The 25,066-nt window shown below is 36.3% G+C and overlaps 1 protein-coding gene across 1 annotated transcript in view; it reads left to right on the top strand.

The window, feature by feature from the left end:
- The window catches only part of SLCO6A1 (solute carrier organic anion transporter family member 6A1), a 101,513-nt gene that overhangs the window by 65,026 nt on the left and 11,421 nt on the right, over positions 1-25,066 (top strand). Inside the window, exons 10-11 of the mRNA XM_043464467.1 lie at positions 8,956-9,109; positions 17,036-17,223. Of these exons, the coding sequence (XP_043320402.1) occupies positions 8,956-9,109; positions 17,036-17,223 (342 nt within the window). The remainder of the gene's footprint in view (positions 1-8,955; positions 9,110-17,035; positions 17,224-25,066) is intronic.

A 25,066-nucleotide genomic window follows, 5' to 3' on the forward strand; every position in this document is an offset into this window, starting at 1 on the left:
AGTGGCTTGATGTATTTAAAGTGATGAAAGGGAAAAAACCTAATACTATACCAAACAGGGCTTTTATTCAGATGTGATGGAGAGATAAAAAGTTAAATATGCAAAAGCTAAAAGTTCAGCACCACCAATCTAGCTTTATAAGAAATATTAAAAGGACTTCTCTAACTAAAAAAGAAAAGGCCATTACTAGAAACATGAAAATTACAAAAGGAAAAAAACTCATTGGCGACAGCAATATGAAGGAAAGATAGTAAATCAACCACATGTAAAGTTGGTAGAAAGCCTAAAAGGCAAAACTAATAAAATTATATCTGCATGGTGTTAGAAAGTGTTCTAGTTTCATTCTTTTACAAGTGGTTGACCAGTTTTCCCAGCACCACTTGTTAAAGAGGTTGTCTTTTTTCCATTGTATATCCTTGCCTCCTTTGTCAAAGATAAGGTGTCCATAGGTTCGTGGATTTATCTCTGGGCTTTCTATTCTTTTCCATTGATCTATATTTCTGTCTTTGTGCCAGTACCATACTGTCTTGATGACTGTGGCTTTGTAGTAGAGTCTGAAGTCAGGCAGGTTGATTCCTCCAGTTCCATTCTTCTTTCTCAAGATTACTTTGGCTATTCGAGGTTTTTTGTATTTCCATACAAATTGTGAAATTCTTTGGTCTAGTTCTGTGAAAAATACCGTTGGTAGCTTGATAGGGATTGCATTGAATCTATAGACTGCTTTGGGTAGAATAGCCATTTTGACAATATTGATTCTTCCAATCCATGAACACGGTATGTTTCTCCATCTGTTTGTGTCCTCTTTGATTTCTTTCATCAGTGTTTTATAGTTTTCTATGTATAGGTCTTTTGTTTCTTTAGGTAGATATACTCCTAAGTATTTTATTCTTTTTGTTGCAATGGTGAATGGTATTGTTTCCTTAATTTCTCTTTCTGTTTTTTCATTGTTAGTATATAGGAATGCAAGGGATTTCTGTGTGTTAATTTTATATCCTGCAACTTTACTATATTCATTGATTAGCTCTAGTAATTTTCTGGTAGAGTCTTTAGGGTTTTCTATATAGAGGATCATGTCATCTGCAAACAGTGAGAGTTTTACTTCTTCTTTTCCTATCTTGATTCCTTTTACTTCTTTTTCTGCTCTGATTGCTGTGGCCAGAACTTCCAACACTATGTTGAATAGTAGTGGTGAGAGTGGGCACCCTTGTCTTGTTCCTGATTTCAGGGGAAATGCCTTCAATTTTTCACCATTGAGGGTGATGCTTGCTGTGGGTTTGTCATATATAGCTTTTATTATGTTGAGGTATGTTCCTTCTATTCCTGCTTTTTGGAGAGTTTTAATCATAAATGAGTGTTGAATTTTGTCAAAGGCTTTCCTCTGCATCTATTGAGATAATCATATGGTTTTTATCTTTCAATTTGTTAATGTGGTGTATTACATTGATTGATTTGCGGATATTAAAGAATCCTTGCATTCCTGGGATAAAGCCCACTTGGTCATGGTGTATGATTTTTTTAATATGTTGTTGGATTCTGTTTGCTAGAATTTTGTTAAGGATTTTTGCATCTATGTTCATCAGTGATATTGGCCTGTAGTTTTCTTTTTTTGTGGCATCTTTGTCTGGTTTTGGAATTAGGGTGATGGTGGCCTCATAGAATGAGTTTGGAAGCTTACCTTCATCTGCAATTTTCTGGAAGAGTTTGAGTAAGATAGGTGTTAGCTTAACACCATACACAAAAATAAACTCAAAATGGATTAAAGATCTAAATGTAAGACCAGAAACTATAAAACTCCTAGAGGAGAACATAGGCAAAACACTCTCCGACATAAATCACAGCAGGATCCTCTATGACCCACCTCCCAGAATATTGGAAATAAAAGCAAAAATAAACAAATGGGACCTAATGAAACTTAAAAGCTTTTGCACTACAAAGGAAACTATAAGCAAGGTGAAAAGACAGCCCTCAGATTGGGAGAAAATAATAGCAAATGAAGAAACAGACAAAGGATTAATCTCAAAAATATACAAGCAACTCCTGCAGCTCAATTCCAGAAAAATAAATGACCCAATCAAAAAATGGGCCAAAGAACTAAACAGACATTTCTCCAAAGAAGACATACAGATGGCTAACAAACACATGAAAAGATGCTCAACATCACTCATTATCAGAGAAATGCAAATCAAAACCACAATGAGGTACCATTACACGCCAGTCAGGATGGCTGCTATCCAAAAGTCTACAAGCAATAAATGCTGGAGAGGGTGTGGAGAAAAGGGAACCCTCTTACACTGTTGGTGGGAATGCAAACTAGTACAGCCGCTATGGAAAACAGTGTGGAGATTTCTTAAAAAACTGGAAATAGAACTGCCATATGACCCGGCAATCCCACTTCTGGGCATACACACTGAGGAAACCAGATCTGAAAGAGACACGTGCACCCCAATGTTCATCACAGCACTGTTTATAATAGCCAGGACATGGAAGCAACCTAGATGCCCATCAGCAGACGAATGGATAAGGAAGCTGTGGTACATATACACCATGGAATATTATTCAGCCATTAAAAAGAATTCATTTGAACCAGTCCTAATGAGATGGATGAAGCTGGAGCCCATTATACAGAGTGAAGTAAGCCAGAAAGATAAAGAACATTACAGTATACTAACACATATATATGGAATTTAGAAAGGTGATAACGATAACCCTATATGCAAAACAGAAAAAGAGACACAGAAATACAGAACAGACTTTTGAACTCTGTGGGAGAAGGTGAGGGTGGGATATTTCAAAAGAACAGCATATATACTATCTATGGTGAAACAGATCACCAGCCCAGGTGGGATGCACGAGACAAGTGCTCGGGCCTGGTGCACTGGGAAGACCCAGAGGAATCGGGTGGAGAGGGAGGTGGGAGGGGGGATCGGGATTGGGAATACATGTAAATCCATGGCTGATTCATATCAATGTATGACAAACCCACTGGAAAAAAAAAATAATAATAATAAAAAAAAAGAAAAAAAAATAAAATAAAATTATATCTGCAATAAATAGTTAAGGGATACACAAAAAGATGTAAAGTAGGTAAAAAACAGGAAACATGGGTGGAGCAAAAATGCAGGGTTATTAAAATGTGTTTGAACTTGAGATAAATAACCAAATAATGATGCGTGTGTCTCTGTGTGTGTGTATCTACCTAATGGTAACTGCAAATAAAAAATCTGTTAGTTACACAGACACACACACAAGAAAGGGATCCAAACATAACACTAGAAATAGTCATCAAATCACAAGGGACGAGAGCAAAAGAAGAGAAAGGAACAAAAAAGACCCACAGAAACAAACCCCCCAAAGTGAACAAAATGACAGTAAGTATATACCTATTAATAATTTCTCTAAACGTAAAAGTTCTAAATACTCTAATGAAAGTATATAGAGTTACAGGAAAGGATTCAAAACAGGATATAAAAACTATTAGAGCTCATCAGTGAATTCAGTAATGTTGCAGGATACAAATTTAATACACAGAAATCGGTTGCATTTCTGTACACTAACATCATACCATGAGAAGTTTAGAAAACAATGTCCAGCTTCCCAGGTGGTCCAGTAATTAAGAATCCACCTTGCAATACAGGGCACAGTGGTTTCATCCCTGGTCTGGGAAAATCCCACATGCTGTGAGGCAATTGAGCCGTGCCCACAACTACTGAGCCTGTGCGCTGAGGGTCCACACGCCACAACTGCTGAAGCCTGTGTGCCTCAGAGGCCGTGCTCTGCAACCAGAGAAGCCGCTGAAATGAGAAGCCGGCACACTGCCGTGAAGAGTAACCCACACTCACTGCAACTAGAGAAAGCCTGCACACAGCAATGAAGATCCAGCACAGCCAAAAACAAATACATGTTTAAAAATTAAAAAGAAAAGAAAGAAGTCCCATTTTAAATGCATTACAAGAAGAGAATACCTAGAAGTAAATCTAAGAAGGTAAAGGACTTGTACTCAGAAGACTATAATGGACAATGATGCATGAAATAGAAGATGACACTCACAGACGGAAAGATAGACCATGTTGATGGGTGGAATAATTAATATTGTTAAAATGACCATACTACCCAAGGAAAACTTCAGATTCAGTGCAAGTCCTAAAAATATCAATGACATTTTTCAGAGAACTAGAAAAACTAATGCTAAAATTTGTAAGGAAACAAAAGACCCTAAGCAGCCAAAATAATCTCATGAAAGAAGAAATCATGCTCCCCTGATTTCAAACTATACTACAGAGCTACAGTCATCAAAACGTATAGCAGAGGCAAAACACAGACACATAATCAGTGGAAATAAAACCAATCTTACATGGACAGTTAAGCTACAACAATGAAGATATATACAATGGGGAAAAGACAGCTTCTTCAACAAATGGTATTGGGAAAACTGAACAGCTACATGCAAAAGAATCAAACTGGTCTAGTCTCTCAGACCATAAACAAAAATAAATTCAAGATGGATTAAAGACTTAAATGTTAGACCTGAGATTACGAAAGTACTGAAAGAAAACGGGCAGTACACTCTTTGACTTCAGTCTTAGTGATAGGTTTGGATGTCTCCTCAGGCAAAGAAAACAAATAAAACATAAACAAATGGGACTACATCAAACTAAAAATCTTTTGTTCAGTGAAAGAAAGCGTCAAAACATAAAGGCTGCCTACTGAATGGGAGAAGATATTTGCAAAGGATGTATCTAACAAGGGATTTATATCCAAAATGTACAAAGCATACATACAAGTTTATTTTCTGCTCCTCAGTATTTGGCTGAAGAGAAGAAAAGCACTAACTAGAAAAGATATATGCACCTCTGTAATTATTACAGCATTATTTACAATAGCCAAAGGCACAGAAACAACCCGAGTGCCCATGAATAGAGGCATGTATAAAAAAGATGTAATACACATGCAGTGGAGTATTAGTCATAAATAATAATGAAATCGTGCCATTTGTAACAACAAAGATGGAAATAAAGGGTCTTTAAATATAAGTTAAATATTTCAAAGACAAATACTGTGTGATTTTACTTATGTGTGGAATCTATTTAAAAAATGAATGAACAAACATCACATACCAGAAACAAAGTTGTATAGATGCAGAGAACAAACAAGTGCTTGCCAGAAGGAAGGGAGTTGAGGGGAGGAATTAAAGAGGTGAGGGAGTTTAGGAGGTACAAACTTTTAGTTGCAAAATAAGTGAGTTATGGGTATGAAATGTGCAGTCTGGGCATTATAGTCAATAACTGTGTAATATCTTTGTGTGGTGATGTATTGAAACTAGACTTAGTGTGATGGTAAGTTTGAAATGTATAGAAAACCACATCACCATGCTGTGTAACAGGAACTAACAGTGTTGTAGACCAATTATACTTCAAAAACCAACCAACCAATCAACTAACTAACTCATAGAAAAATAGATCAGATTCGTGGGTTACTAAGGCAGGGGTTTAAGGGAGCAGAAACTGAATGAAGGCAGTGGAAATGTACAAACTACCAGTTATATATAAGTACCAGGGATGTAATGGACACTAGACAAATGTAATTAATACTGCTACATATTCGAGATGAAAGTTGTTAGAGTAAATTCTAAGAGTTCTCATTACAAGGAAATTTTTTTTTCTTTTTAATTTTATATTGATGATGTATGCTCACTAAACTTATTGTGGTGATCATTTCATGACATATGTAAGTCTAATAATTATGCTGTACATCTTAAGCTTATAAAGTGTAAATTATCTTTCAATAAAACTAGAAAAGCTTAAAAAATAATGTTAACAATACTATTAAGCAAGAAAAAATTCTGTAGAAGAAAATATCAATATTCAAAAATCTTTGACATTTTATATACTACCTACAAACAACTTAAAATTGATATTAAACAACAATACCATTAGCAATAGTATCAAGAAAAAGAAAATATTAAAGATAAATACGATAGAAGATGTAAAAACTCTATATAATGATTACAGTAAAACTTGCTGAAAGAAATTAAAGACCTAAATTTTAAAATGAAGAGATATCCATCCAATGTTGGTGGATTAAAAGACTCAATATCTTTAAGATGTTAATCTTCAGATGTTAATACAGAATTAATGCGTGTATTCAATGTAATCACAACCAAAATCCTAGTGAGCTTCCTTCTTTACATATTGGAAAAATGACATTTAAATTCGTATAGCTATGCAAAGGACCTAGAAAAACCACAAACAAACAATTCTAAAGAACAAAGATGGAGGTCTAACACTATTTGATTTCAAGACTTATTATAAAGCCACAATAATCATGAAAGTAGTATTGGTGTAATGTAGACAAATAAGCCGGTGGAACAGAATAAAGTCCAAAAGTACACAAATACATATATAGATAATTGATTTATGACAGAGTGAATGTGCAGTTTATGGAACACTTAGATATCTATATTTAAACAACTGAACTTTGATCTGTATATTATACAATAAAGAAAGAAAGTGAAGTTGCTCAGTCGTGTCCGACTCTTTGCAACCCCATGGACTGTAGCCCACTAGGCTCCTCCGTCCATGGGATTTTCCAGGCAAGAGTACTGGAGTGGGTTGCCATTTCCTTCTCCAGGGTATCTTCCGGACCCAGGGATCGAACCTGGGTCTCCTGCACTGCAGGTGGACGCTTTACTGTCTGAGCTGCCAGGGAAGCCCACGTATTATACATGCTAATAATTAATTTAACATGGGTGGTAGATGTAAAATGTAAAATTCCAGGGATATGAGAAAAAATTTATGTGAACTCGTGTTCAGCAAGATTGCTGGGGAAATATCAGACGATATGCAGATATGCAGATGATACCACCCTTATGGCAGAAAGTGAAGAGGAACTAAAAAGCCTCTTGATGAAAGTGAAAGAGGAGAGTGAAAAAGTTGGCTTAAAGCTCAACATTCAGAAAACTAAGATCATGGCAATCGGTCCCATCACTTCATGGCAGACAGATGGGGAAACAGTGGGTTACTTTATTTTTGGGGGCCCCAAAATCACTGCAGATGGTGATTGCAGCCATGAAATTAAAGTAATTAGCCTCCACCTAATAAAAGTAAATGAAAAAAAAAGATGCTTACTCCTTGGAAAGAAAGTTATGACCAACCTAGATAGCATATTTAAAAGCAGTGACATTACTTTGCTAACAAAGGTCCGTCTAGTCAAGGCTATGGTTTTTCCAGTAGTCATGTATGGATGTGAGAGTTGGACTGTGAAGAAAGCTGAGAGCCAAAGAAATGATGCTTTTGAACTGTGCTGTTGGAAAAGGCTCTTGAGAGTCCCTTGGACTGCAAGAAGATCCAACCAGTCCATCGTAAAGATCAGTCCTGGGTGTTCATTGGAAGGACTGATGTTGAAGCTGAAACTCCAGTACTTTGGCCACCTCATGTGAAGAGTTGACTCATTGGAAAAGACCCTGATGCTGGGAAGGCTTGGGGGCAGAAGGAGAAGGGGACAACAGAAGATGACATGGCTGGATGGCATCACTGACTCAATGGACATGGATTTAGGTGGACTCCGGGAGTTGGTGATGGACAGGGAGGCCTGGCGTGCTGCGATTCATGGGGTTGCAAAGAGTCGGACACGACTGAGTGACTGAACTGAACTGAACTGTGTTCAGCAAAGATTTCTTAGGTATGACACCAAGTAAGTGATCCATAAAGAAATATATTGATAAATTGGACTTAATTAAAATAAAAAAAATGCTCTTTGAAAGAGTCTATTAAAGTAATGCAGAGACAGACCATAGACTATGAGAAGATATTTGAAAATCATGTTTAACAAAGGACTTGATTTCTTGATAATATTAACAACACTCAATGCTTAATAATAAGAAAACCACAAAAATGGGGAGAAGATTTGAACAGATATTTAACTAAATAATAAATGTAGATGAAAAATAAGTGCATGGGAAGATGTCTAGCATCAGTCATTAGGGAAACTCATATTCAGTTCAGTTCAGTTACTCATTTGTGTCTGACTCTTTGCGACCCCATAGACTGCAGCATGCCAGGCCTCCCTGTCCATCACCAACTCCCGGAGTTCACCCAAACTCATGTCCATTGAGTCGGTGATGCCATCCAACCACCTCATCCTCTGTCGTTCCCTTCTCCTCCTGCCCTCAATCTTTCCCAGCATCAGGGTCTTTTCAAATGAGTCAGTTCTTCGCATCAGGTGGCCAAGGTATTGGCATTTCAGCTTCACCATCAGTCCTTCCAATGAATATTCAGGACTGATTTCCTTTAGGATAGACTGGTTGGATCTCCTTGCAGTCCAAGGGACTCTCAAACTATATCTTTGTTAGAATGTCTAAAATTAAAAAGACTATTCCAAGTGTTGGCAAGAAATATAGGAAACAGTTGAAATCTTATATACTGTTTCTGAGAATATGAAAGAACACAATCACTTTGGAAAACTGACAGTTTCTTAAAAAGTTAAATGAACACCTACCATATGATCCAAAAATTCTACTTCTTGATGTTACTCAAAAGACATGGAAGCATATGACCATACAAAGACCATGTAAAGACCAACTTCATGAAAGAAGTCAGACAAAGAAAGGGCACATACTGTAAGATTCCATTTCATAAAATGCTTTGAAATTGAAACTAATGAATACTGTCAGAAAGTAGATCAGCAGATGCCGTGGGATGGAGGAATCATTAATACAAAGGAGCATGGGGAACCGTGGTGGGTGATGATTATGTTCGTTAACATGATTGCAGTGATGATTTCATAAGTGTATGTGAATTGTACACCTTGTATATGTACAGTTTATTGTATATCAGTTATACCTAAATCTGTTAAAATTAATAATCATATTTTATTGATCTCTTTGATATCTTGATGTGTTAATATGTATAATACAGTAGTATTATAATTACATTCAATCTCTTTTTTTTTTTTTTACAGAGCAGGGCAGTTGGGAAACCTGACAGCTCCTTGCAATTCTCATTGTAAATGCTCATCTGCATTTTATTCTGCTACATGTGGAAGAAATGATATTGCATATTTTTCTCCTTGCTTTGCAGGTTGTACACAGTCTAAATCATTCAAGGCTAGCAAGGTTATTATCTTCTATTATGCTTCTTTCTCTCCATTAAGAAGTGCATCTTATAGATGTTTACATTTTACTCTTGCTCTCTATAGAATCCTTTTTTCTCCTTATTTTTCCTTTTCTTAAATTGTGGATTTATTGGTCACAATTCATAGGACTTACGGAGAACTGTAAGTGAAGTGAAAGTGTTAGTCACTCAATGGAGTCCAACTCTGTGACACCGTGGACTGTAGCCTGCCAGGCTCCTCTGTCCATGGGATTCTCCAGACAAGAATACTCAAGATTCCCTTCTCCAGGGGATCTTCCCAACCCAGGGATGGGACCTGGGTCTCCTGCATTGTAGACAGATTCTTTATCATCTGAGCCACCAGGGAAGCCTGGGAATGACTTTGCGGTCCATATTTTTTTCAGTGTTTCTCTCCTCTTTTTTTGTCTAGTCTTTGTGAGGGGAAGAGAAAAGAGCATTTTTCCTCATATATGGACATTATTGGAGAAGGCAATGGCACCCCACTCCAGGATTCTTGCCTGGAAAATCCCATGGATGGGGGAGCCTGGTGGGCTGCAGTCCCTGAGGTCGCTACGAGTCGGACAAGACTGAGCGACTTCACTTTCACTTTTCACTTTCATGCATTGGAGAAGGAAATGGCAATCCACTCCAGGGTTCTTGCCTGGAGAATCCCAGGGACGGGGGAGCCTGGTGGGCTGCCGTCTATGGGGTCGCACAGAGTCGGACGCGACTGAAGCGACTTCGCAGTAACAGCAGCAAATGGACATTATACCATCTTCCCAAGTAGGCAATAAAGTACTTTATTAGTACTTTATTTATTAGTATCTACACCACAATATTCTTTTTTGCTGTTACAAACAGATAATTTTATTACAAGATAATAACGTACCTGACCAACTTTAGTTCCTCGATGTATTTTCTCTGGCCTATGATTTAACAATATATCTTCAGTTTTTATTGAATATTTATATTGAAAAGATTATGTACCCTTAAAAATTTTTTTTCTTAAATGTTTAAAATGATTCTTTAAATTTTTAAAATTTAAGATGGTTATTTATATGTATTATATTTTCTAAAAACTTACATATTTTAGATGATTTATATATTTTAAAATATATTTAAAATATTTTAAATCATTCAAAATAGGTTACTATGGAAAACTTTAAATGTAGTAGAAAAGCATAATGAACTCCTATATGTTACCCATTTTCAACAATTTATTAACTTATGGAAAATCTTATTTTAAATGAATGATTTTTTAAGTGTTCACATTGTAACCACAGTATAAAGCATAACTGTTTGGCTTTGGTGTTTTGATCCCATGGGATATTCAAGAGCCAAAAATTCCACTCACTGAAATGCTCTAACCCCTCTTTATTTTTCTGGGGAATCCGTTTTAGGGATTTGTTTCTATTTCATAAAAGTCTTTATAATTTAACTTGTGTAAGGAATAATTAATTCTTGAGGAATAATGAAGTAATTCACAAAATCGTGACTCAAACTGTGTGATAACATTTTTTTTTTATATCATTGGTATTGACATATATACACTATCATCTGTAAAATAGATAGCTGGTGGGAAGCTGCCACATAACACAGGGAGCCCAGCCTGGTGCTCTGTGATAACATTTGATGCTGAATAAAAATTAAAAGAATGAAATATTTTTGACCAAAAATTAGATGTTACAAATTACCCAAGACAATTAGTTTTGAAAAGCAATAAAGTCTCTGAAGGAAAACTGACCGTAGCAGAAGTTATGATTAGTACAATGATACAGATGGAGCCAATTAATGGATAAAATATACATTAACTTCAAGTGGGAAAGAATTTATACCAATAAACATAATTTTAACAAAATTAAATTTAAATAAGAGAAATACTATATATAAAAAATTAACGTATCTAAATTGTGCTAATGGAGTTCCTTCTGGAAATTTTTTTTTCAATGAAAATATGTCAACTTTGAAATAATTCTGATTTAATGTTCATATTCAAAGTATGATCAGGGTCAAATGTGTTAGAATTAAGTGGTCTTCAGTTAGACTTATGCAAAAATTTACAAGAGGAGTGGTAGGAGATACTACACCTCTGAAGATTTAGAATTTTCTATGAAAAATTACAGCTTTACCAAAACTGAAAACAGATATCTGCTATTCATGTTGATAATATTCCAAGTGTTTTACCTCTTTGAGACCCACATGTATTGCTATTATCCATGCTGTCAGTTCAGTTCAGTCGCTCAGTCGTGTCTGGCTCTTTCCACCCCATGAATCGCAGCACACCAGGCCTCCCTGTCCATCACCAACTCCCAGAGTTTACCCAAACTCATGTCCATCGAGTCGGTGATGCCATCCAGCCATCTCATCCTCTGTCGTCCCCTTCTCCTCCTGCCTTCAATCTTTCCCAGCATCAGGGTCTTTTCAAATGAGGCAGCTCTTTGCATCAGGTGGCCAAAGTATTGGAGTTTCAGCTTCAGCATCAGTCCTTCCAATGAACACCCAGGACTGATCGCCTTTAGGATGGACTGGTTGGATTCTCCTTGCAGTCCAAGGGACTCTCAAGAGTCTTCAACACTACTGTTCAAAAGCATCAATTCTTTGGCACTCAGCTTTCTTCACAGTCCAACTCTCACATTCATACATGACCACTGGAAAAACCAATCTTCAAATATCCTTACATAGATATGAATGAAATCTCTAGCTTTTCTTCATGATCTTTTCACTAGGATTAGTTCTTTTCAGCAGCTGATATGGCTTTCATCATAAAATAGGAGTTTCAGGGGGCTTCTTCTAGAGACTGCTCTTGTTCAACAGGAGCCTTGTTCTAATTATCTATAGAGAAGGAAAGTCAGTATTGTCCAAAGTGTTAAGGATTACAAGAATCCAGGCTTAGGGTCTCTTCCAGTTGAAACAACCCTAGAATATTTTAATTTCATTTACTGATTTGCCTCCTTTGTGTTATTTTTGTCATATATATTTTATTTCCCCATATATTTTTAAGGACACATATCCTTTTTTTGGGCTTCCCTGGTGGCTCACCTGGTGAAGAATTCACCTGCAATGCAGGAAACCCCAGTTTGAAGGGTCAGGAAAATCCCCTGGAGAAGGGATAGGCTACCCACTCCAGTATTCTTGGGTGACGTATTCCAGTATTCTTGCAGACGTATGTAATTTTAATAAACTATGTAAATTATGGGCTTTCCTGGTGACTCAGATGGTTAAGAACCCACCTGCAATGCAGGAGACCTGGGTTTGATCCCTGGGTTGGGAAGATCCCCTGGAGGAGGAAATGGCAACCCCCTCCAGTATTCTTGCCTGGAGAATCCCCATGGACAGAGGAGCCTGGTGGGCTACAGTCCATGGGGTCACAAAGAGTCAGACGCAGCACACACCACACCCTTTCTGTTGTTGTTTTGTACAGTCAATATGCATTTATATTTACCCATTTCCTTGCATTTTCATGTTTTCATATGAGATTATTTTCTTTCTTCCTGAAGAACCATATTTTACCTTCCATTTCTGAAAAGAAAAACTGTTTTCATTTGGCATGGAATTCTATATTGGCAATGATCTGTCCCCGCTCTCTGCCCCACCCCTGCATTTGAAAGATGCCATTATATCATCTTATGTCTCTGGCTGCTTAGCTGCTTTTAGAATTTTCTCTTTGTTTTTGATTTTCAAGAATTTTACTTTGATGTACCTGGGTGTGGTTTTCATTATGTTTATTGTGCTAGAGTTTCACATAGCATCTTTAGTTTTTGGATTTATGTCTATCAGTTGGAAAATTCTTGGTAATTGTTTCTCCCTCACTTTCTCCTCTTCTATTGGAGGGGAAGTGCTATATGTTAGCTTAATATTGCTGCATAACCCATTATTACAGTGTTAGTGTGTTTAAATAATACTCATTTGTTAGCTGACAGGTCAGAAGTCCAGATATGGCATCACTCAGTCCTCTGCTCAGAGTCTCACAGATTGAAATTAGGGTATTGGCTGAAATATATTCCTTTCTGGAGGCTCTGGGGAAAAAATCTACTTCCAAGCTCATTCAGATTATGGGCCAAATTTAGTTCCTTTGGACTGTAAAAAATGAAGCCTCCTTTTGCTTGTTAGCTGTCTGCTAAGGGCCGATTTTAGGTCTCAGAGGCCACCCCCCTTCTTTGCTACCTGACTCCTTCCATCTTCAAAGCCAGCAAGGGAATCTCCCTTATGACACATGCTCTGAATCTCTGAGTTCAGGAAAGGCCCAGTTTCTTATATATACTACCTGATTGGGTGAGATTTACCACCTCTTAGCAATGCTGTGTAACATAAACTTAGTAAGAGGATTAAAATTCACCAGTTTCTATCAACCTAGGGGTTATGCAGGTTTATAAATTAGAGGGGTGGGATTCTTAGGTGCCATTTTAGAATTCTGCCTAATAGACTGCAAATAGACTTTTCTACTGTGTCCCATCCTTTGTTTTGCCTTTTTTCTCTATTTTCCATCTCCTTTCATCTGTTTAGGTATTTTCTATTGGCCTGTCTTCCAGGTGCTATTTCTGTTTTCTGCTATGCCTGCTTTGCTGTTAAACCCATTAATTGAGGTGGTAAGTTTACTCATTGTATTTTTCAGTTCTAACACTGTGTTTTTGTAGAATCCAAACCCCTGGGGAAATTGTATATTCTTTGAGATATTTTATCCATTTACCTTCTATTTTCTGGAAAATATTAATAATTACTGTTTTAAAGTTCTTGTTTTCAAGTCTACTATTTGTAGTAGTCTACTTATGTTTGTTCTTCTAGTTTTAAGCCAATTATTCTTGTCATTTTGCATATTTTGTAATGATATATGAAATCTTAAGCATTATATATAAAATATATCAACATAATTACACAGTCATCTATTTCTCTCTTTATTTTGGCTTCATGCATTTTCAAACTCTCTCATTGTGTGCATAACATTAATAATTGTCACAGCTTCTTGATGAACTGTTTCTTTTATCTTTACAAAATGTTCCTTTTCAACTCTGATAATACTCTTTTTCTTGAAGTATATTTTGTATATTAAACAGTCACTGTAGATTTTCTTGCTGCTTTCATGGTGCATCTTACTTCCATCATTTTATTTTCCAATGGTTATGTCTTTCTGTTTAAAGTGTCTCCTGTAGCCCGTGGATAATATGCTTTTGCTTTTTCCCTCATTTCTGTTAATGTCTGTCTTTCAATTGGCATTTTTAGACAACTGACATTTATTGTAACCATTGATATTGTAGAGTTAGATCTGTCTTCCTCTTTTATTATTTGGATTGAATATTTCTTAATGTTTCATTTTTAATTTAACTTTTGCCATTTTGGTTATATCTCTTTGGATATAACCCCACAGAGCCTAATATCTTGTAATTCTATCATCTGTTCACTGAACTTTCTTCATATTTTCACTTTTCCTGTCAGTCAGCTTAGGTTCTATGGCCTGCAATTATTTGTTGTGCTAGATATCTACTTTCTGCCTTCTCTACCCTACTCATTGTTCCAGAAGACCAGACTATAGGATGAGCATTCCTTTGCCGTCTAGCTTCTGACTGGATTATATGCTAGTAAGAAGTCCTCGTAGAAAATCAGAAAGATGGGGTAGGAGAAAGTAAAGTCATTGTATTTTCTCGGTTCTCTCTCTGTGCCTTGGACTGACCTGCCTTGCCTGCAAATCTTAGTTTCTTTCAGGGAGACCTTCTCCATATGACTTTCTCCTTCCGGTAACCATTCCTACCCTAGAACCCTTCAAATCTACTTTTAAAATACACGCTGGATCTGATTATCTTCACCATTTTCTTTGATACCCGAGCCCCAATCACCACTGACTTGCATCTTATTTGAATAGCCTTTTAACTTTTCTCTGCTTTCACAATTCAGTAGTATCAATACAGCTGCTAAAGTGGTCTTTTAAAATGTATCATTTATACATATACCCCTCTAATGGGAATATAAACCAAAGTTCTTAATTGCTCTTCTAATTACCAGTTTCTGTATAAATCCTTGCCTCATTATTCTGATCTTGTTTTCTCTTAGTTTTCTTTATGTCCACTCTGATTCAACCAAATCTATCACCTTGCTTTTCTTTGAACTTGTCAAGCAAGCTCAAGTCTCAAGCCTTTTTAATTTCTATTTTGTTTTTCCTACCTGGAATATACTTCTTTCAGATAGCTACAATGACTCACTTCCTTACCTTCTTCAAATCTCTGCTTAAATATCACTGTATCATTGTGGCATTACCTGACCATACAAAACTCACCCCTATTATCTCTCTGATTTTTCCTTACTTTATTTTTTTTATCCATAGTACTCATCACCATGTGCTTCATTAAAGGTTCTTTTTATTAAAAAAAAATCACTTATGCAAGTAAATTTTCTACATGAGGGCAGGGATTTCTGTTGTATGTTTACTCTGTTTTCATAACACCTAGAATGATGTTTGGTACAAGGGCATTATAAAAAAAATTCAGTGGAAAGAATGATTTGCTATTTGGATATTTCTATTTTTGTTTAACATATCCAGCAACCACTAAGCAGCTTCCCTAAACAACTGATATGACTTTTGTACCATCATTTTCTGAATCACTGAGGTTCAAGTCATCTTTATTTCCCCTTATTCTTTCACTAGTAACTTAGCTTAATATTTCTACTGAATTTTTAAAAATTATTACTATTAATATGAGCAAACTCAGGGAGACAGTGAAGGACAGGGAAGCCTGGTGTGCTGCAGTACAGAGTCACAAAAATTGGATGTGACTTAGCGACAGAACAACAAGATTATTTAATTTAGAATCTTTTCAATATATTAGCAAATTGCTTACTAGTTTTTGTATCTCTGGCTCTGTTTAGCTCTTCTTAGAAATTGTCACCTATTCATCTTCCTTGAATTACCAGTACTAAAATAACAACCCGAAGTTTGTATTGGTTCTCGTTAGGGACTACATTATGATTTACACTGACTTTAGGCACTTTTGCGTTTGTAAACCTCTTCCTTCACTTAAAACAAAAGAAAGAGAAAGAGAGAGAGAGTTTGATTTAATGTTCAACTGCAATGGTGTAAAGACAAATATGATCTAGGCTTGATACATTATAATATATTCCTTTATTAAGACGTTTATTTTTTCTCTGATTTTAAAAGACACTAAAATTAAAACCTCTGTTTTGGTCCTGAAAGTATTGTGGGCCCTAGGCACACTGGGCCTCCTCTGCCTAATAGATAACAGCCCTGTCATCATCACATACAGAGTAAAGTCTTGTCTTTTCAGCACAGTTCTAAAACTGTCTGTAGTTGAGTAACTCCATATTTCAAATCCCACCTAAAATTCCATTTTTTTCATTATATTTTCCTTATTCATTCTCAACCCATATCTCTCTCAGTTATTGTACAATTAAATATAAATATTTTTAGTGAAATTTCTTAAATTAATAGAATATTTCCTAAGTAACTATAATTATATATACACATGTGCACAATTCTTTGTTAGGTAAAATGCCTTGATATTATTTATCATTAGTGCTTCATTTATAAATTAACAATAGAAGATTTAATGTCAGTGTATTTACTAATTGGGCTTTCCCGGTGGCTCAGCAGTTAAAGAATCTGTCTGCAATGCAGGAGATGTTGGTTCAATCCCTGGGTCAGGAAGATCCCCTAGAGGAGGAAATGGCAACCCACTCCAGTATTCTTGCCTGGGAAATCCCATGTACAGAAGAGCCTGGTAGGCTACAGACCATGGGGTCACAAAAGAATTGGACATGTTAGTGACTAAAACAACAAATATCAGCAACATAGCAAAAAATATTTACTAATAAAACTGCCTAGTCTCCCTACAGTTAATGATTTAATTTTTATTTTATGACTATAAGAACTTTTGCCTTATGATTATATTTCTAAATATTGTTTCCTATCTTCATTTTCATAGACATACTACAATTGTTCTTGCATTAAAGAAGGATTAACAACTGCAGATGATCAAGGTGATTTTATTGATGCTACAAGTGGGACATGTGATTCAAAGTGTTATAAATTACCTTTGTTCGTTGCTTTTATCTTTTCTACAATTGTATTTTCTGCTTTTGCTGATGTACCAGGCATCCTGACCATCCTTCGGTGTGTATATGCTATTCATAATCATTATTCATTTAATACATGTGAAAGACAATTTTAGGAAGCTTTTAGAATATTGCAGTAAATAATTTAAGCTTTTGTTTCAAGGTAGCAACTGCTCGAGAGGAAAATTGTTATATTTTCAAAATTCTTGTTATGTGCTTAATCCTCTAATTTGTTTGCAGAAGGTATGTAGAAAACACATTTAGTTTAATTTAAAACTAAACGTTAATTTAACACACCTGGAAAATTCATAGATATAAGAAAAATCTTAATTTTAACACATTATTTCAATGTTCATTCATTGGTTATAGATATTTATTGGCTATTTACTTCTATATTAGCCAGTTTGACTATGAGAAATCATCAGTGTCATCAATAAAGGAACATAATAATAGCTTCTAGAATTTTGGAATTTTAATACATATGTTGATTATTATTCTAAATTAAACTAACATTTGTTATTCGTTTGTTCTTCCTGAATATATGAAGTATATTTGATATTTTTATCATAGTAACAGAATAATTGGTCATTATTTTCAAATTATTTTTTTCAAAAGGCTAGCATAAATCCTTAGGTCATGAGAAGCAATTTGTTGTCTGCTAGAAAAATAGACTAGAAAACATGAATAAATATATACCAATGAAAAATCTAAATTGGGCATATATGGTCTCTGTCTTCGATGAACTTGCAGTTTAGATGGGTGACAAAAATTGAACATATCTGTACAATGAGGTGGGCTTTAGTTTATTCACCTGTATCTGGTACTGCAACTACAAAGACCTTGTATGGACCTGTCTTCAAATTGCTTAGAGTTTAATAGGGGGAGAAAAACACATAAAAAGGAGTGCAGTGAGTACTTAGAAGGCCTTGATTAAAGCTTGTACGGGTTGACCTGGGAACAAAGGAGGAAAAAATGGTCATTTTTATCTAGGATGATTTGGAAATGCTTGTAGACAATGTGGCACTTGAACTGAGTCATAAAGATAAGTGATTTCTCACAATGCAAGCAAACAGGGGACAGTTCTTAACAGGAAAAATGAGTAGGGAATGTAGTGGTAAAAGTGTGTTAACCAAATTGGCAAGAAGTTTGTTACAAAAGTACCATGATTGTGAATTGGACAGGGAGATTTGAGCTTGATAAGGGCCTGGTCATGGAAGGCTTTCTTTGCCATGTTAACATGAATGATGTTATTCTGTGTACAGCGGAAAGCCATTGAAGAGAGCAGACTTCAGAAGTAAAAGTTATCAAATATGTGTTTTAGATAGATTACTTTGAAGATAGTCTAGGTGCTGGAGCTGATGGGACAAAACTGGAAACAAAGAAAAGAACTTAGGAAACCATTTCAGAATTTATCTCTATTTAAAGAGAGAAAGAATAGATCATAATTGAGAAATATTTAGTTTGGATAAAAGGGCAAGGTTATTAATTTGATGTTCCTGGTATAAAATGTGGAAAAATGTAGTACTATGTCCAGATATCTAGTCTGGGAACTAAGTGAATGATAATCCATTAACTGAGATAAGAAATTCAAGAAGAGAAAGCTCAGGTTGAAGATAATGATTAAAGTATTGATCATGCCTTATTTAAAGTTCATGTGAAACTTCTGAGCAAATATTCTCAGCAGTGAGATGAGAAAGATGATTGTAATTTTCTAGAAGTCTGGTTCTGAATCTTCTCACTTCTCCTGGTAACTATACAAAGCAATAAGAAGAATAAAACACATAAATATGCACACACAAACACACATGAGCACACTTATAATGTTGTTTTAGTACAGTTATGAGACCAAAAAAAGAGCTGTAATTGCATATAAATATTACCAAAATTGAAGTAGAACAAGGAGCCAGATTGTAGATTCACAAAGAAATCACAAATGTTATCACAAAGATATCACAAAAAGATATAGCAAATGTTGAGAGGGTCTCAGAATTGACAGATCTCAAATATCTCCAGTATATATTACTGTTTTCTTTGAAGGTGAGAGTTCCACCTTAAGATGAAAGTTCTGGGAGTAAGACCTAGGTAGATAAGTTAGGGCAGATTATTTTCAGAAAGAATGGGAGAAAAGCTTTGCAAAATGCCTAGGAGGTCCAGACAGCAGATCTCAAAAAGTGCCAGCAAAATGTACCTTCTATAAATGAATACATAACCTTGGAAAGCAAGAAACATGAAGAGATCTCAGAAACTCAGAGCTGGCAATAGAATTTCTTTTCAAGCAGGCCAGGTTTGCAGGGGTGGAGAAGGTGTAAACACACATAGGGACTATATTAAAACATATTTTAAAACCCTATATTAAAACATAGGGACTATATTAAAGAGATCAGAGAAGATCTCTTCAGTTTTGAAGCTTGGAAACCTATTGCATGTTCCATTCCCATAACTATCTGCCTCTAGTTTAAGAAAATGCATTTCATTCAAATATAGTTAGGTAAAAATGGAAAAAAAAAGAAGAGTTCCTTCCTACGTATGAAATAATTGTAGTGAAATAAATGAAAGTTATTAAGCATTACTTTACTATAGACAGTGAAAATGCTTGAGAACAGTGTTACCATGAATCCAATAAAAATATAAGCGTAACTATATGTTAACTGAATGCAGAGTTCCAGAGAACAGCAGGGAGAGATAAAAAAGCCTTCTTACGTGAACAGTGCAGAGAAATAGCAGAAAACAATTGAATGGGAAAGACTAGAGATCTCTTCAAGAAAATTGGAAATACCAAGGGAACATTTCATGCAAAGATGGGCACAATAAAGGACAGAAACAATATGGACCTATTAGAAGCAAAAGTTATTAAGAAGAGGTGGCAAGAATACACAGAAGAACAGTAAAAAAAAAAAAAAAAGTTCTTAATGACCCAAATAACCACGATGGTGTGGTCACTCACCCAGAGCCAGACATCTTGGAATGTGAAGTCAAGTGGGCCTTAGGAAGCATTACTGCAAACAAAGCTAGTGGAGGTGATAGAATTCCAGCTATTTCAAATCTTAAAAGATGATGCTGTAGAAGTTCTGCACTCAATATATCAACAAATTTGGAAAACTGAGCAGTGGTCACAGGACTGGAAAAGGTCAGTTTTCATTCCAATCCCAAAAGAAAGGCAATGCCAAAGAACAGTCCAACTATGATACAGTTGTGCTCATGAAGCAAGGTGATTCTCAAAATCCTTCAAACTAGATTTCAATAGTACATGAACCAAGAACTTCGAGATATACAAGCTGGATTTAGAAAAGGCAGAGGATGCCAAGAGCTGACACACTGGGAAAGACCCTGATGCTGGGAAAGATTGAAGGCAGGAGGAGAGGGGGATGACAGAGGATGAGATGGTTGGATGGCATCACTGACTCCATGGACATGGGTTTGAGTTAGCTCTTGGAGTTGGTGATGGACAGGGAGGCCTAGTGTGCTGCAGTCCATGGGGTTGCAAAGAGTCATACATGACTGAGTGACTGAACTGAACTGAGGAACCAGAAATCTAATTACCAATATCCTTTGGATCATAGAAAAAGCAGGGGAATTAAAAAAAAAATCTGCTTCATTTACTGTGCTAAAGCCTTTGTGTGGATCACCACAAACTGTGGAAAATTCTTAGAAAGATGGGAATGCCATACCACCTTACGTGTCTCCTGAGAAACCTGTATGCAGGACAAGAAGCAACAGTTAGAATGGGATGTGGAACATGGATCAGCTCAAAATTGGGAAAGGAGTATGTCAAGGCTGTATACTGTTACCCTGCTAATTTAACTTCCTTGCAGAGTACATTGTGTGACATGCTTGGCTGTATGACTCACAAGCTGGAATCAAGATTACCAGGAAAAATCTCAACACTCTCAGATATGCACATGATACCACTCTAATGACAGAAAGTGAAGAGGAACTAAAAAGCCTCTTGATGAGGGTAGAAGAGGAGAGTGCAAAAGCTGGCTTAAAACTCAACATTCAAAAAACTAAAATCACACTACCCAGTCCATCACTTCATGGCAAATAGAAGGGGAAACATGGAGGCAGTGATAGATTTTATTTTCTTGGGCTCCAAAATCACTGTGGACAGTGACCACAGCTATGAAATTAAAAGATGTTTGCCCCTTGGAAGAAAAACTATGACCAACCTAGACAGTGTATTAAAAAGCAGAGACAGCACTTTGCTGACAAAAGTCTGTTTAGTCAGAGCTATGGTTTTTCCAGTAGTCATGTATGGATGTGAGAGTTGGACTATAAAGAAAGCTGAGCGCCAAAGAATTGATGCTTTTGAACTGTGGTTGAAGAAGACTCTTGAGTCCCTTGGACAGCAAGGAGATCAAACCAGTCAAAAGAAATCAATCCTGACTATTCACTGGAAGGACTGATGCTGAAGCTCTAATACTTTGACCACCTGATGGGAAGAACTGACTCATTGGAAAAGACCCTGATGCTGGGAAACATTGAAGGCAGGAGGAGAAGGGGACGACAGAGGGTGAGATGGTTGGATGGCATCACCATCTCAATGGACATGGGTTTGTGCAAGGTCCAGGAGACGGTGAAGGATAGGGAGGCCTGGCGTGCTGCAGTCCATAGGGTCGCAGAGAGTTGGACACGGCTTAGCTACTGAACAACCACAAAAATGTGGCATAGAAGGGGAAGGATGGAGAATATAAAATAAGAGTAAGAAATGTATTAGTGAAAAGAGACAGATTTAGAAGATAGGAAAAGGAGATCCAGTGTACACATACAACTAACAGAAATTGGAGAAGTAAACAGGGTAAAGATCAAAAGAAGGAAAACTTGATGGCTGCCCAATAGCTAATAGATGGGGAGACAAGCGATATTATTATTTCATTTTGTTTTTCCACCCTTATGCTCAGCTTAGTATTAGTCTTAGTTCTAGAATAAATTAGTTAATTAAGTATACCAGCTAATGTATGTGGTTAAATCTAAGTAGTTTCTTTTTTTTTCCATTTATTTTTATTAGTTGGAGGCTACTTACTTTAAATCTAAGTAGTTTAACATAAGAAGTTTAAGGTACTTGATGGTAGTAACCAGATCTTTTATCAAAATTTATCCAATTATATCTTGGTTGGTTATAATTTGCCTTGCTGTCAGTTCTTAAGGAGTATCTAATATCTCAACATTGAGATATACTGTGGTAAAATTATTGGATTTAAAAATTAAGAAAAGTAACTCCATGGCTGATTCATGTCAATGTATGACAAAACCCACTGCAATGTTGTGAAGTAATTAGCCTCCAACTAATAAAAATAAAGGAAAAAAAAATGAAGGAAAAGTCCTTTTGTCATCTAAAAAAGAGAGAACTCAAAAATGTTTTGAATCAAATTTCTCATTGGTAGCTTTCATCTCCCGAAAACTAGTCAAACAAAAGATCCTCAAGGAAAGAAAACGTGAGCTCATTATTTCGTCATCAAAAAACTATCCTACAGTTATAAACAATTTGTATATGGATATATGCAGGAAATATTGCTATTATTTGTACAGACATTTTATTGACGCATAGTACATTTTCAGAAGACTGTGCTAAATTGCCAGTGTAGATTGATAGATTTTTACAAAGTGAAGACATCTATGTAACCAGAGTCCAGCTCAAGAAACAGATAATTCAACTATTTCAAAAACTTTGCCTCTGCCTCCTTTCTTATCTAAATCCTTACTCCCTAAGATTACCACTCTCTTGACTTCTGCAATGAATAGGTTCATTTGTCCTGTTTTTGAACGTTATGCAGAAACAGGAAGATACAGCACATAGTTATTTGTGTCTGCATTTCGTTACTCAACGACGTGCTTACAAGTCATTCATATAGTTGCATATAGCAGAAACTCACTTTTCTTGCTCTATTGCAGTGCTATCCAACCAGATTTTCTAAAATGATGGAAATGTTCTGTATCTCTGATGTCCACTATAGCCTCTGGCCACATGTGCTATTGTGCATTTGAAATGCAGTCAGTGTGAATGAAGCACTGAGCTCTAAATTTACTTAGTTTTAACTGACTTAAATTTAAGTAGGCACATGTGGGTAATAATTACCATATTGTACAGTATGGTTTTATAGTAGTCCATTGTGTGAATATACTAAAATTTATTCTTTCTATAGTTAATGTTGTTTCCACTTTAGGCTAATATGATTACTATTTCTATGAACACGCTTTTACTTGTCTTTTGGAAAAAATGAATACATTTCTGTAGAGTACATGTATAAAGAGAAATGATGAATCATAGTTTGTTAAGCATTCTAATAAATTTTTAAAGTATTTACAGAAGTGCATAAGTTCTTCTAACAGTCTACTGTTGTGTAACTGTTGATATTTCATTGTAATCTTAATTTCCTTATTCATATGACTAATATTGTTGAACACATTTTCTTTTATTCATTAGCCATTCAGTTCAGTTCAGTTCAGTCACTCATTTGAGTCCGACTCTTTGCGACCCCACGGACTGCAGCACTCCAGGCCTCCCTGTCCATCACCAACTCCCGGAGCTTACTCAAACCCATGTCCATCGAGTCGGTGATGCCATCCAACCATCTCATTCTCTTCTCCTCCTGCCCCAATCCCTCCCAGCATCAGGGTCTTTTCCAATGAGTCAACTCTTCACATGAAGTGGCCAAAGTATTGGAGTTTCAGCTTCAACATCAGTCCTTCCAATGAACACCCAGGACTGATCGCCTTTAGGATGGACTGGTTGGATCTCGTTGCTGTCCAAGGGACTCTCAAGAGTCTTCTCCAACACCACAGTTCAAAAGCATCAATTTTTCGGCGCTCAGCTTTCTTCACAGTCCAACTCTCATATCCATAATGACCACTGGAAAAACCATAGCCTTGACTAGACAGAACTTTGTTGGCAAAGTAATGTCTCTGCTTTTTAATATGCTATCTAGGTTGGTCATAACTTTCCTACCAAGGAGTAAGTGTCTTTTAATTTCATGGCTACAATCACCATCTGCAGTGATTTTGGAGCCCCCCAAAATAAAGCCTGACACTGTTTCCACGTTTCCCCATCTATTTCCTATGAAGTGATGGGACCAGATGCCATGATCTTAATTTTCTGAATGTTGAGCTTTAAGCCAACTTTTTCACTCTCCTCTTTCACGTTCATCAAGAGGCTTTTTAGTTCCTCTTCACTTTCTGCCATAAGGGTGGTGTCATCTGCATATTTGAGGTTATTGATATTTCTCCTGGAAATCTTGATTCCAGCTTATGCTTCCTCCAGCCCAGCATTTCTCATGATGTACTCTGCATATAAGTTAAATAAGCAGGGTGACAATATACAGCCCTGATGTACTCCTTTCCCTATTTGGAACCAGTTTGTTGTTCCATGTCCAGTTCTAACTGTTGCTTCCTGACCTGCATATAGGTTTCTCAAGAGGCAGGTCAAATGGTCTGGTATTCCCATTTCTTTAAGAATTTTCCACAGTTTATTGTGATCCACACTGTCAAAGGCTTTGGCATAGTCAATAAAGCAGAAATAGATGTTTTTCTGGAACTCTCTTGCTTTTTCAATGATCCAGCAGATGCTGGCAATTTGATCTCTGGTTCCTCTGCCTTTTCTAAAACCAGCTTGAACATCTGGAAGTTCATGGTTCACGTATTGCTGAAGCCTGGCTTGGAGAATTTTGAGCATTACTTTACTAGCATGTGAGATGAGTGCAATTGTGTGGCAGTGTGAACATTCTTTGGCATTGCCTTTCTTTGGGATTGGAATGAAAACTGACCTTTTCCAGTCCTGTGGCCACTGCTGAGTTTTCCAAATTTGCTGACATATTGAATGCAGCACTTTCACAGCATCATTTTTCAGGATTTGAAATAGCTTAACTGGAATTCCATCATCTCCACTAGCTTTGTTCGTAGTGATGCTT

Source organism: Cervus canadensis, chromosome 4 (genome assembly GCF_019320065.1).
Source record: "Cervus canadensis isolate Bull #8, Minnesota chromosome 4, ASM1932006v1, whole genome shotgun sequence".
Lineage (NCBI taxonomy): Eukaryota > Metazoa > Chordata > Mammalia > Artiodactyla > Cervidae > Cervus > Cervus canadensis.